The 14350-nt window shown below is 37.4% G+C and overlaps 1 protein-coding gene across 2 annotated transcripts in view; it reads left to right on the top strand.

The window, feature by feature from the left end:
* The window catches only part of Nlg-4 (neuroligin 4), a 235304-nt gene that overhangs the window by 169137 nt on the left and 51817 nt on the right, over positions 1–14350 (top strand). For both annotated transcript variants that reach the window (XM_083093505.1, XM_083093506.1), the window contains one exon: positions 3935–4089. In XM_083093505.1, coding sequence (XP_082949631.1) covers positions 3935–4089 — 155 coding nt within the window. The remainder of the gene's footprint in view (positions 1–3934; positions 4090–14350) is intronic.

The following is a 14350-nucleotide window of genomic DNA, read 5'->3' on the forward strand; positions in this document are numbered from 1 at the left end:
GACGATAGTTCCTTGTATTCGTGTGTGTTTTATATGTGAGTGGGCATGTGTAACGTCGGAACTGCAAAAAACTTTGCGTGGTTTCTAAAATGCAACTGCAATAAATATAGCTCTTCTTGTACGTCATTTTATATTTCATGATTTAAGATCAAAATTTTTTACGTTTCAAATTTTTACAATTTTTTAAGTTTCATTAGAATTTTTTTTATTTTTTTTATAAATAATAAGATTTTTATTTTTACTTTTATAAGATTTTAATAAGATTTTTTTATTTTTAATTTGATAAATAATAAGATTATCATTTTAGAGAGGATGTTATTTTTAAATTATTGCCTTTCAGAGAAAAAAAATGTAAAAAATATATAAAAATATAAATAGTAATTTATATGACAATTGATTTCAGCATTTTTTTTTTTAATGGAACTTCTCATTTTTAGGACCAGTTTTAATTTAATTCACTCGTTATATTTTATTCTTTTCTTCTAATAAATAATAACAGTCCAGATCCGTCAATGGAAAGTTTATTTTGTATTCTGCATTCAGTATTTATTGAAATCTTTTCCATCTTTGGATCGACAATTCTGAAAAAAATTCGGGAATTTAATTTCGTCGAATGCTTTTGATTCGTATTCTCTTGTGAGAAACAAAACAATTTCCGTTTTCCTCTCGTTCATTTAACCGGTTCTTTATAGATCCTTTTACACGCGTTTTTCGAGGCTCGTAGATTATCCAGAGAGATCGTTGGAAATTTTCTCGCGAAGAGAGAGAACAATAGTCGTGTCAAAAGTGATCCTGCGCAGATAAACTCGCTTATTCCTCGCAAGCGAAATTGTTCCAAAGATAAGAACAATAACGTTAACTAACATCTGAGGTGTATTGAGAATATTAAACAAAACCATAAGAGAGAAAGTAACATCGTCGACGCTGCAGGTGAATTTATATAACGCTATTATTCCTATCAGTAGGAATATCTCTTGTAATAAATTGAAAAAATCGCGCAAAAAATATTCAAGTACATTTTTAAACTTTAGATATCAATATAATTTAACTCGCTCGAGGAGATCATCTCGTTAACAGATAATTTTGGGAGCAAATTTGACTTTCATCGGCAGTTCGACCCAGTCAATGGCGACTCTTGAATCCTCGCGACGCCGAAAAGGCGTACAGATAATCCGATTGGATTTTCAGCGGAATAATGAAGACAAAAGCGGTGAGAACGAATTTCCTCGTCGACGACATCGTTTCCCGATGACTCGCATAGAACGACTTGTCTTCCATTTGCGGCGTTAAACCGTGAAATTGCTCGGCCGTTGCACTCGCGAGCTGCGATTGTCGATGCCAGACACGCCGGAAGTCGATTTTATGGCAGCCGGGCGCAGGCGCATACGGTCCGGACGGACCCCGGGGGCCGAAAAAGGGGAGAGAAATTGGAACGGAAAAAAGAACTGCAGAATAAAAACTAAAAGTTACGGGGCGGCCGCGAGACCCGGCCGCTGCCAAAAAGGGTTGAAAGCGCGAAAAACGTGAACGCGCCATTCTCTTTCGCCTCCCGTCGCTCTTCCTTCCATTTTTTCCTTTTAATTTCACGCCCGCGCCAATTTTCGGGCTTTTCGCGAGCGCGAGGGGAGATTTATTATACCCGGGCCACGCCGGGCAAATCGCTGAGAGTCTATTCTCAAAGAGAGGAGATCGGGTGGGATCCTGGAGCTCGACGCCGGCTGATCAGAACCACACGCGATGTCCTGATCGTCGTCGATTATTTCATAATCCGATCTCGACGATCGTATCAGAGCTCCTAAGCTCTATATTCTTATAACCGGAAAGAAAAAAAAAGAGAGTCTCGATTCTTATATGGGAGATGTAATGGATCGCGATAAAGACGATCGAATTCCGTTCACGGGGCATCAATCACCCGCCAGCGAATCGCCCCGGGTCTTTCCGGGGAGCGATGTGCTCTCGGGATGTGCACCTTAATGAAATTAATGGTATCGGTAGCGGTCGTATATTGCCGGTTAGCCGACACACTCGACAATGACGGAATCTAGTTGGCGAAACAACTTCGATAAAGCTCCGGATTCGTTCCGACAGTGATGTATACGCAACACGGGCGTTTTGGATTTCGGCTTCTGCCTTTCATATTTCATCCCTTCTCTCTCGCTCTCTCTCTCTCTCTCTCTTTTAATATTATATTCTTATTGTTATTTCATTGTCATATATTCTTATTGTTATTTCATTTCTCAGGAAACACCAAGTAACATTTATATAATTGTTAGTTGTAATTTCTCACTCAACAATATAACTGTTATATAATAATATAACTGTTATATAAATGTTATATAACGGTTACATAACATGTTACAGTTATATTACTGAGTGGGAAATTACAACTAACAATTATATAAATGTTACTTGGTGTTTGCTGGGAAATGAAATAACAATAAGAATATATGACAATGAAATAACAATAAGAATATAATATTAAAAATTATTACTAACAATTATATAACTGTTATTTGGTGTTGGCTGCGTTATCATCTGCTTTATATTGTCTATCTATTATCTCTCATTTTCTTTATAATTTTTACGTTACTTTATATTACTTTTACATTTATTATATTTTTATATTTAATTAATTCTTATATTTTTACCTATTTTAATCAATTTTTATATTATTTTTATTATTTTTATATATTATTTAATTAAAATTTATACAGGATGTCACAGAATACAGATTCCGATTTTCAAAAATGATCCTTTGCCAGAAAATAAATATCTCCTTCTTTTGCTCTATCTGTTTTTTCCGTTCTTACTCTCGTACTATTGATAGAGCAGACAGCATCTTAACCAGTACCGATTCGGAACTAAGCTCGTCTACTTGGCAAATGCCCTTTCGTGCGCTATTCGGCACGGACGTGTACGTACGTAATCGCCTTAGAATCACCGATTCCATTTCAGTGCTTGCTGGAACAGATAGGTTCCTCGGTACGGACGCTCTCAGATCGATTCCGGAGAGTGTCTGGTTATATCTCGGAATTCGTAGGATCCAAAATCCACGAGTCTATAATAACTGGGGGATATCCTGTAATCTGAGATTTCGAGCATAACGATTTGTATCGGCGTGATGTTTGGATATCCGCCGATTCCGAGAGGATGATTCCGGGGGATCCGAAGATCCGTAGATGCTGGAATTTATCTCAATAAGCGAGACTATAAATTATCGCGTTCATCCGCAAATACTTTATCCATCTTTTGAAGCGGGAGGGTCAACGTCAGCTGAGCGTTCCAGTTAGAACGTAATTCGCCGGAGAAATTGAATCGCATCTGACGCGTCCGCGATGATCGAGCTTGCGGATAAGCTCGCGCTGACGACGACGACGACGACCGTCTCTAAATCCCGGCTAATATTAAGCGGTATTTCTGATTTATCGCCGGCGTCCCGCGCAATTAAAGCGGACCAGGTGAAAAACGCCGTCCATTTTTATCTATCGGCTGCGTAATTTATCGCGATTAATTTCAACATACGGTTTCGCGCGTCTCCTCCTTAATTAACATTAAGTTCCTCCATCTATCTTTATCATTCAACGTTTCGAGCAAGTTTCTCTGCGCATTAAAAACTGAGTATTTTCATTTATTTGTATCATCTTTTTTTAAATTATTTATATAAATATTTTTAATTATTATATCTAAGAGTATTATTGTAATAAATATTTCTCTAATTATTTTAAAACTATTTTATTATTTATTTATATCATTTTTTATTTCAATTATTGTATATAAATTATTATATAATTATTACATATATATAATTATTATATAATTATTATATATAATTATTTTATATAATATTTTTTTATTTTCATTATTTTCATTATTATATAAAGAATAAAATATGCAAAAGTATATGCTTAACTCTGTTTCTTTGCTTTGTTTATAGAAGATGGGCTCGGTGCACGGCGAAGAACTTCCATTCGTCTTCGGGGCGCCGTTGTGGGTGGAGGGATTTGGCCATTTTCCGAAAAACTACACGAGACTGGAAATGGCACTCTCGGAAAGTATCATGCAGTATTTCGCCAACTTTGTGAAAACCGGGTAAGTGGGTTATACAATATTTAATCAAATATATCCCGATATTCGATGGAACTTTAAAGTTGACATTAAAGTTGACAGGAAACAAAGACGCGGAAATTTGAAGATTTTTTTTAGCACATTTTAATGCAACGGCAACTTTGTTCGCCGACGCAAATCGCATCGTTTCCCGCGCTCTTTTACTTTTTTTCCCTTGTAACTTATATTCATTCCGAAAGTGGAATTTTAATTTCCACTTGTGCGAAATGCATTTTTGAAATTCATCCTTTTTCCTTCGGCCTCGCCGTCGCACTCTGCACGCACCACTTGCGGAATCAATTTGCGGTCGAAAAAAAAGAGCATCGAGAAGCGTCTAATTTTCCATATTCATGAGTCACGCAGAGAGTTCGCCTGGCAGAAATGCGGAAAGGGAGAAAATGCGTAAGAGGCGATCGCAGGGAAAGCGACATCATTCGATATTTTAGAGCTGAAATATTTTTCCGCGCGCCAATCAAAATTTTTCGAAATTTCTCTCTTTGGAACTTCCCTAGCTTTGTAAAGGTAGCGGAAATTGAAATTATTATTTCATACGAAACATTTTTGAGGTGTAATGATAATAGCGGAATACAAAATAAAGAAAATAGAGAGAGAGAGAGAGAGAGGAGGAGAAAGTTTACTACGTGCAAATACATTTATAATACACTACACTGTATATATTAAGCTTTTTGTGTACTCCTCATCTTGTTTAATAAACTCTTGTACGTAGCTAGGCATCATAAATATTTTGACGATCACTAAGTGTTAGTATATTTAATACTTTAAAGGGAGAGAGCGAGTTAATGGAATATTAAATTATTAATTATATAATACATGATGTATTTCTTAAGTAAAAATGAAAGAAGGAAAATTGAACATATGTGTTATGAAAAAATGAAAAGAAATATTTTCAATATTTTTCTTTTTGTTGACAATTTCAGTGTTACATTTTTGCGCAATATCAGAATCTACAAATATTTCGCCCTGACAAACACACGCGTACGCGTACGTATGGTGCCCATTAGTACCATGAAAAAGCCACGCCAGTCAATATTTAAAAAAATATACATGAAATATTCATAAGCACAAACATAAATTCCCTCGCGTGTTCGCGATCAATAGCGCGTTTGTTTGGCGAAATTCCATTTTTATTGACCATTTGTTACTGCAAAATAAACGTGTTTCGCATTTCTGAGCTGTTTATTGTAACGAGGAATCGAATAAATAAGTTAGAGGAAACCAAAAGCAATGCAAACTTTACAAACTTATGCTTGATGCAAATAAATGTTTAAGTTATTGTGAGATCTTGTTGTGAGTTTTGAATCAAATTTCGTGAACTTTGAAGGCTTTGTGCTTCGCAATTGTTCGATGTAAAATTTCATGTCTTGAAAGCTTCAATTTTTTTATAAGTTAAAAATGTGTAAATAATTTTTAATAACCAACAATCCAAAGTTTGTTACATTTTACATGTTTTTAAAGTTTTGAAAACTACCCCAGGAACTTTTAAAGTTCTAGTAATCATATAAATTTCCATGATTTTAAGTCTGGATTCAAAAGTTGAGAAAGATGCAGCATTTTTCTAAATTAATACGTTTAAAGTTTCAGAAATGCATCAAGGATTTTCAGGATATAATTTATGAATAAAAACTTTCTAAGAGAATATTTAATTGTTAAATTCTCCAAAATAAATTTTACGAAATTTCTGCATAATTTCTAAATCTTGAATAATTTAAATATTCTATATCTCAGAATTCGCTAAGCAAATAAAATTTAAAAAAGATTCAAATATTCAAAGATTCTCTAAAATTGCAAGAAACCTCCAAAAATTCGAAATTTAATTTTTATTTACATTTCTCTCGAAATTTTCTAGCCAGATAAATCTTTCAAAGTATGGAGGAGAATCAGAGCAGGTTATTTTCGGAAAAAGCCTTTGTTTAGGATTATTCAGGAAAACTAGGCATCATTGGACAAGTTGTCCTGCGCACAAGGGAACGCCTCAAAATATAGTTATTATACAGCAACGCCATTGCGTATGGAGCCAGCTCTCGTGTATTTACGCGTGCGTGCATGTGTATGTGTGTACGTGACCCTCGAGGTTGCGAATGGAATATCGATGAAGGTGTGAGAGATATTTTGCGCCGTGAAAATTCTCGAAAAGGCCTCGTCCTCTCATTTGAGAGCCGTTGCGTCTCTTCGGAGACCAAAGGAAATGGAATGAGTCTGCCAATATTCAGTCACAAAGAAACAAAATTAAGTTTTCCCTAGAAAGGAAATAAGAATAAGAGATCTATTTAGAGATTATATTTGATGTCTTGGTCTTATCTCTTTCTTCTAACTGAATTTCAGTTTCTTTTGTTATTAATTAATTTTTTTTTTCATAAAATCGCATACAAACGCTTACGTACACATATATTCAAAGTAGCCAGCAGCAAGACTATGTTTTTCGAAATTTTTCAATCTCGAATTTTTTTCAGTATTTTTCAGTTTAATTTCAACGATTTTACTTTTACAAAATATTTTTATACCATTGTATAAGAGTTTAAGGAGTTTACCAATCTACATTAATTAATTTAAACAATTATGCAAGATGTCCAACAGGAAGTAAATTGCTATAAATGTTCTCTATTGAAAAATATTTTACTTTATCCGCTTTCTGTGCGTTTAAAAATGACAGCTGATTAGTTTCAGCAACTTTGGGGACAGCATGATACCATTTAATACCTCAAAAAAATAAGAGCCGCTTTATTGAATCAGCATTAATTATAATTCAGATAATTAACTGCACAGCATCAACTAGAAGAACCACCACTAAGAAAATCGAATAATACATATATACAATAATAATAGATATACATATTCGTTATAAAGCACTTCTTGCAGCGAGTAAACACTGACCAATAAAGTACGATCGTTTCGCGGTAACGTGTATTCGTCGTATATCACATCCCGAACTAACGCTAGACTCGATTCGCACGCAAAAGACCGGGAATATCGATTCCCCTTTTGCCCGAATGCATCGTCGAAGCGTATTTCACGTCCGCTCGGAGCGACGACGAGCATCGGAACATCGTCGGCTCGTTTCGGTACCGCTCTTGCATATTCATCGGAAAGGACGAAGGGGTTAAACGAACTTTCGCATATGTCGCCAATAACTTCGTAGTTTCGCGGTAGACCTCCCCCATACGTGGCTTAACCCCCCCGTCCGCCCCCGCCTCCGCCGGCGCCAACGCGAGGGCGGATCCGGGACAATGTGTATCGACACGCACGTGGCGTGTGTTCGGAAACAGGCAGACGCGTTCTATATACGAGGAACATTCTGCTATAGAGCGCGAGGGGGAAGATTTTTATCGGAAATTTGCTCGTGAACTTTTATACCAGACACGACTAACAAGTGTCGTACAAGGCGAGCCCTCTTTGAGGCTTTCGTACAATTGGTGTTGCCGAAGGCAAAGAATACTTATCTCCCATTAGAAATAGACGATATTATCTACTGGATATAGATATAGTGAAGCATGGCACAGTAGATAGCGCACTAGCCTACAAAGCCGAGGATCTCAGGTTCGATTCCCGGCAGAACCGAAAAAATTGTACACGCTCCCTCGGAAGGTAATGGTGCGAAACTATCGAGAATATGAAAGAGAGATCACACCACGTCCGGAATCGGATAAAAGGACTGAGAAGAAGAAGATCTACCGGATGCAAATTTGATGGCACACGTGTCAGCTGATGATAGTTCACTGATGAAATGGTTCTGGTGAAAGGTCTTCTCTGTAGAGCCAAATAGCGTTACCCTAAGGTTGTTAACTGAAAGTTGGGGCTCGCTAATCGTATAATCCTTTGAACGTAACGATCGTTCCTCGAGTCTTACGTTAACGCTCGGTCTGACGTTGATTGTCGGAATTCCAACGTATTGATTCGGAATTCCCCGTTATGCCACTGGCATAACACCTTGCCGGGACATTCCGTATAGACGTCAACATGCGCGAGCACATCCTGTGCGCGATCACGCACAGGGCAACGTAGTTTGTCTCACGTAATTCCTGTGTGTGTACGTGACCGTGTGTCTGAACTCGTACCTCAAAATTACTCGCATTGTATTATACATGTGCCGTGGTGGAGACGCGTTGACACCGTCGACCGATCCGATTGGTTAATACGTGACGTCTCGGAGTTCGCAGTTTAGTTCGTAGTTAGTCGGCGAGGGGGCAAGTCGCGAGACGGATGTCGACAAATCCGTCGTTTGGAAATGCTCTCGATGCATAACAAGATCTCATGTGCAAGAAACGACATTGTACCCCTATTTAGCGTTACCTAACTTGCTTTCCACTCATTTACTTCAATTTAAATTTAATCGATCACGTGTGACCTGCTCTCTTAAACTAAATTAATGAAAATGTTACAATTGAAGATCAATAAAATATTCACACGTTTTGATCCGTTTCATATTTCACTGATTGTGACAGTGAAATTTCACTGAAAAATCAGCCACTGGCTCTTTCAATGAGATTTTTGCAGCACTATACTAACAACTGAAACCGCTACTGTCAGTAATAATACATCGATTCCATTTAAAAGAGTGACATATAATTTTAATGTAATTTTTTACAAATTCTTGAATCTGTAAAACCACATTTTTGGGATAAAAAGCCATCGTTATGCCTCGATTGAGTGAAAAAGAATGCAATAGAATTTTTGCAGCAAGAATTCACGGCGATTAAGCGTACATAAGTGAACCACGAAACAGCCAAATGCCACCAGTCATCCCCCTTTCGCTATTAAAACGTTGAATAACGGCGAGGTTGGCGTCCTTCGCGGCTCACAAAAAAAATTGCGCGAGCAATGAAAACGAGCCGGTGATTTCGGCCGCGCGTCGACCCAGATTATAAATCATCGCTCAAATGCTCATTTCGGCCGATGAGCCGCGGGGCATAAATGTGATTCAAAATAAACGTTAAAAGCCGGTTTCCGCTCCCGAGCCCGCGTTTTATCGCTGACACCGGATGTACGTGCATGTACACAAAAAAGCAAATCTGCGTCGGAGAGGAAATATCGGCGAAATGATTCCCGCAAATTTATCGCGCTCTCGCACTCCCGGTCTCAATGTCATGTGATTAAATTCTGAAGATGATTGCGAACTCTTGATACTTTTGCAATCACGCAGGCACTTTGGATTGTTTTATCTGAAATAAAAAAAAAAAGTATGTCCACGTTGATTGTTAAATTTGTTTCGAAATCGCTTGAAAAGTTCGTAAGATTTAAAAAAATTGTTTGCTCACTTTTATTTTTGCAATTACCACGTGACGTAAATACGAGACCGTAGGCCCTCGAACTTTTGATATATCGATAATCCCTGAACGGGTTGACGAGAAGAAGGAGCTTTCGGATTTCGTATAAAGTTTGACGTTTTCGTCGTCGAGCACCTTGCGTTTCGAGACACGTGGAACAAAATGTCTCCCGGTGGGTTTCTGAAAGGAAAACACTTTCAAACAAACTGATAGAGAAACGTCGTGTCCAACAAGAAAGAACTGATTGCGAACGTTGTTAGTTTACCGAACGTCACCGCGATGTTTTCTCAAAATTGCATTTCCCGGAACGATAAAGTTATTTACCGTCACTTGTGATCGATTTTCGTCCAGGAAGAACTGACTTTACACTCTTTAAAGATTAAGATATAAAACACAATAGATAAAATCCATTTATCTAATGTTCAAACTCCTGAAAACCTGTGATGATCCTAGAACTAGTCGTCTAGCTAGAGAAGTCTAGTGATTTTAGGTGTCTGGTGATTTTTTTGTGTCTGGTGATTTTAGAATGTCCCTAGACGAAAATCCTTATACGTGTCAGATCGTACTCGCAACAGATTGCGACTCTCAGTCAAGGGCAGGACACATGCTTCTTCGCAAAATCAAGACGTCTCGCTTTGAAAAAAAAAAAGAAAGCAGGATCTCGGGTCTCAGAGAAAAAAAAGCGGATAGCAATCTGTATAGAGGTCCCGCGTTGTCTCTTTGCGGAGCTTTGTCAGACCAATCTACCACCGAGCGCAATCTCTACTCGAATGCCCTCTCCATTTCCATTATTGGTGAGGAGTTGTCTGGCACACACAATGGCGAAACGATTGCTCTATCCGCCACGTTCTCAGGTCCACAGCGAGCCCTGAGACATACATGCGTGCGTATGTGTGCGTCGTAAATATCGGGTCTCCGTTAGGAATTTAATCATACACACGTAACGCGACGAAATTGCAAAACTCACGTTCGCTTTTACTAATTTAAGTATATCCTCGCAACTTTCCGCGATAATTATCGCAAAAACGTAGCGGCGCGTCGTTAATTACAGAATGACAAATGAGCGAAATTGAGTTATTAATCGCTATTAATCAACGTGATCAACGTGAGTTCTCTCCGTGCGATTGGGAAAAATTCAACCAATAATACGACACGATGCACAACAAGATGAAGTAAAGGTGAAGGGACTGATTGTCCATCGATTGTGCATTTTATTACGTCAAACCGGTCATCTCGCTAATTAAAATGGCGGCGAAGCGTCAGCTGATTTTTATATAATCCAACAAAAATGTAAACTGTCAAAATTGCACCTGACAATTTTTTTCTGCCGGCCTTCTAAAAACATAATTTAAATTAGCGTGTCACTTAATCTCCTGTCTTTCTTGCCGTTACAATTGGCCGCGTTGGCTTTAGCGCCAGTCAAACGCCACGTTGAACTGACGCTAAAAAACATTCACAACACGTCCGTATAATTCGATGCGTAATCCTGTGTGACGTAATCCTGCGCGGTAATCGCGATTAAACTCGAGTGATTAAATGCCGTAAATCTACTCCGACGGATGATCCGATAGATTTCGATGCCAGTACTACCTGTCCATAACAGCCGCGTAAACTGCAATCGATATTTCGCACTTCGCAATTAGTGTCGGACGTATAATGTCTGAGGCCATTAGATGGTCGAGTCAATCGCGTTGATTACTCGCGCTTTTTCCGAAACGAAAAAAATGCGCGCGCGATGTAAGCCCTCGAAAAAAAAAGATTAACAAAATTCTATAAATAAAGGTCCTTTGATTTTTTTAAAAATTATTTCACACTTAAATTCACTATTTTTTTAACTTTAAACTTGCACTAAAATATCTTTCTAGAGTTGCCCCTTTTAAAGTACGAATTTTTTAAAATTCCTTACTTTAATTTTTAATTTTATTCCCATGTCTCTTTGATAAAATTATATTGACGCGTAATTAAAGTTTGAAACATAAACATTTTTGATTTGATTTCTACGTAGATACAACGGTTGGTACGCATGTTTATTGGGTTAATATTTTCGGTTAATGTCCTGTCATGTAATAATAGCGCGGTTCGGAAATAACGGCAGGTCATCGATCACGTATTTATTATTATCGGGCAGCGAAGCGCAGTTTATCATAATTTTACAGCAAATAGAGCCGTCCGTACCATCACACGTCGTAATTCAGGCTTGACTGACACTAACTCCGCGGGATTATCCCTTCTGTTCACCTGAACTCGCATCCTGCAAACCGATATCTATCTTTCGGAATGACTTTGAGGTTTAATCGGTGCTGCCGAGAGCCAATGATTAACGCGTCGAAACACGAAACAGTCGGTTTACGCGGGAAATAAAGAAAATTTATGACGTCTCGGCTAATTTTATTTACTGTTCCTCCGTTTCTCTTTTCTTTTCACGACGCTAACTCGACGCGAGATGTTTCCAGAGATTTATCGTAGTGACTAATAGTACATCGTGTTTATCATTAATACATTTTGCACTTTCTTTCACCAAATGACGTCGAATCTAGAACCATAAAGAGGACCTAGATACAGAGAGTCCAAGAGATTAATTAATGGGGGTTAAGTATGGCAAATTAATTATATATATCCCGGTTCTTCTGGGCTAAAGCAGTAACAACTAAAACAGTAACACATTTGTAACTATCGGCTTGCATAGCAAATAGATGAATACGATGCGGGAATGGTGTAAACAATAATTTAGCATAATCGTCGAGGACTAAACAGTACGACTGTCCAATAACCGCGAATGCGGCGATCGCAAACATTGGCTCGCTCCCTCTCGCCCCCTTATCCCTCTCCTCCCTCGCTCACCCCTAAACTATGGCTACCGACGTACTTTACTGTTGTAATCCGCGGGTAAACTCCACATAATGCAGACATACGCGGTAACGCGCCGTCGAAGCTGCCCTTAATGCCCTCTGGTCTATGGCTAAAGCCGCCGTAGCGGAAACGTTCATGCATTCTAATCCCCCTGAGCACCCAAGAAAGAGAGAATTCAAGATTCATAAATGCAAAACTAACCAACTCCCTCATTGCCATGTACGATCTAATCGAGGAAGAGGGAAAGTTGGGTGCGGATGATGATAAAGCGACATCTGTCTTTGTGTGAAAAAAATTCCCCTTCTTTTATCGATCACACGATAAATTTCGAAAAACCGCCAAGATTCTTCTCATGTAATTTGCACTCTATTTTATTCAAGACTTCAAAAATCTGGTGTCATTCTAAATTTTTATAGAACGATTAATTTATGAATTTTTAAAAAAATTGATTTTTTTATTAGTTGTGAAGATAAAAGGATTTAAAAAGTAAAAAACTTTGCAATTAGTTTTGTTTTTATAAATTCGATTAATTTTATTCATTTATTAAATTTTCAGATAGCAAAGATCTTTCTCAAGCATCTAAGAATTTTTGCGAAAAACTAATCTAATATAAACTAATGCCTTGCATACGTTTTTTTTATAGCTCAGATCGAAATCCCTTGTCGCTATGTTCTCTGAGAATTGAAAGCTTACGTTGCAACAGGTAAGATCGGTGGTTAGACGGCTTTTCCTCTCCCTCTTTCTATCTTTTAGTATGCATAATGGATAGATGATAAAAAAAAAGGAAAAATAATGGAATAGTGCGAGGAACAGAGAAGTGAAGGAGGAGAAAGACAAATCGATAAACGACGAAAGATTGACACGCGCGCACCAAAGTCAGAATATAACGCAAGAAACTACAAAATCTCGTAATTCCGGTTTAAAATGGTTTAAAGCGTTGTCCGTTATTTGCAATATATATGCTAATCTGTGTTTCGCGCGAGGCGATCAATTTTTCCAGGCGTTTTACTGTCACGTTTATATTCCATTTAGACCTTTAATTAATCAGTAAGATCAGGATATTCGAATGCACGTATTATTAATAACTTACAACTGCCAAAATCCACAAATACAATATCAGGGTAAATTTTATAGATTATTATGTATCACTCGTTGCGGCCCAAAAGCGATTTTAAGAGATGAAGCCACCCCTCATATGTATAATTTTTTTTTTATATAATATAAAATATTATATTAAAAATATAATAATTAAAAAATATAATAATTTAAATTATATAATATAAAATATTTGTTTTTTATATTTTTATATAATTTTTGTTTTTTATCTCCAAAATTATTCGAGATATCAAAAAATGTTTCATACAAAAGTTTCATGGCAAGAACGCCTCTATTTAATCATATTAATAAAATAATCTTTTTCAAGGTTTTTAAAAAAAATTATTTATTTCTTCAAATGAAAATTTATAAATTCATCCCCTCTACATATGTATAAAAGGTTTCATCGGAATCAGAATTTTCTAGCTCGCGAGATTTCCTTGTCGACGTAGAAATTGAAAATCTCGCAGCTACTGGTGCACGCGATGAACCAACATTGATGTTGCACAACTTACGATGCGTTCGTTATTTAGATTGCGAATAATTGGTCGGGACAAACTTTCACCCCCTATTTAACGAGGCTCTCGCGATCTCTAAACGTTGTTATTTACGCCGCACGCCAGACACGCCGGAAACTTTTAACCCTGATTCAACGCTCGCGCTTCATCGGATTGGTAGTTCTTTAAAAGTTACCGTTATTTCGCGGCACGTTTCTCGTTTTCCGACTCGGTTTGGACGAATGAACAAAGTGGTAATTACACCGAATACTCGTTAACGGGGTTTACCGAAACAACGAATAGTAACAATCGGCTTCGCGCCGAGAAGCTTGTAAGCGCTATATAAATGTTGAAAATGTTATGCATGTATAGCGAAAAATTTATTCCGGCTTAAAACTTGATCAAAGTTTCAGGTAGACGTATATTTTATCGTAATAGGGATCAGCGGAAATGAAAAAATATAATATAATTCTTTTATATTTGAAATTAAATAAAACCCGGAACATATTTTTAATTCCTAGT

Source organism: Camponotus vicinus, unplaced genomic scaffold, assembly GCF_025532165.1.
Source record: "Camponotus vicinus isolate PSW18456_S1 unplaced genomic scaffold, iyCamVici1.0 SCAF_3, whole genome shotgun sequence".
NCBI lineage: Eukaryota > Metazoa > Arthropoda > Insecta > Hymenoptera > Formicidae > Camponotus > Camponotus vicinus.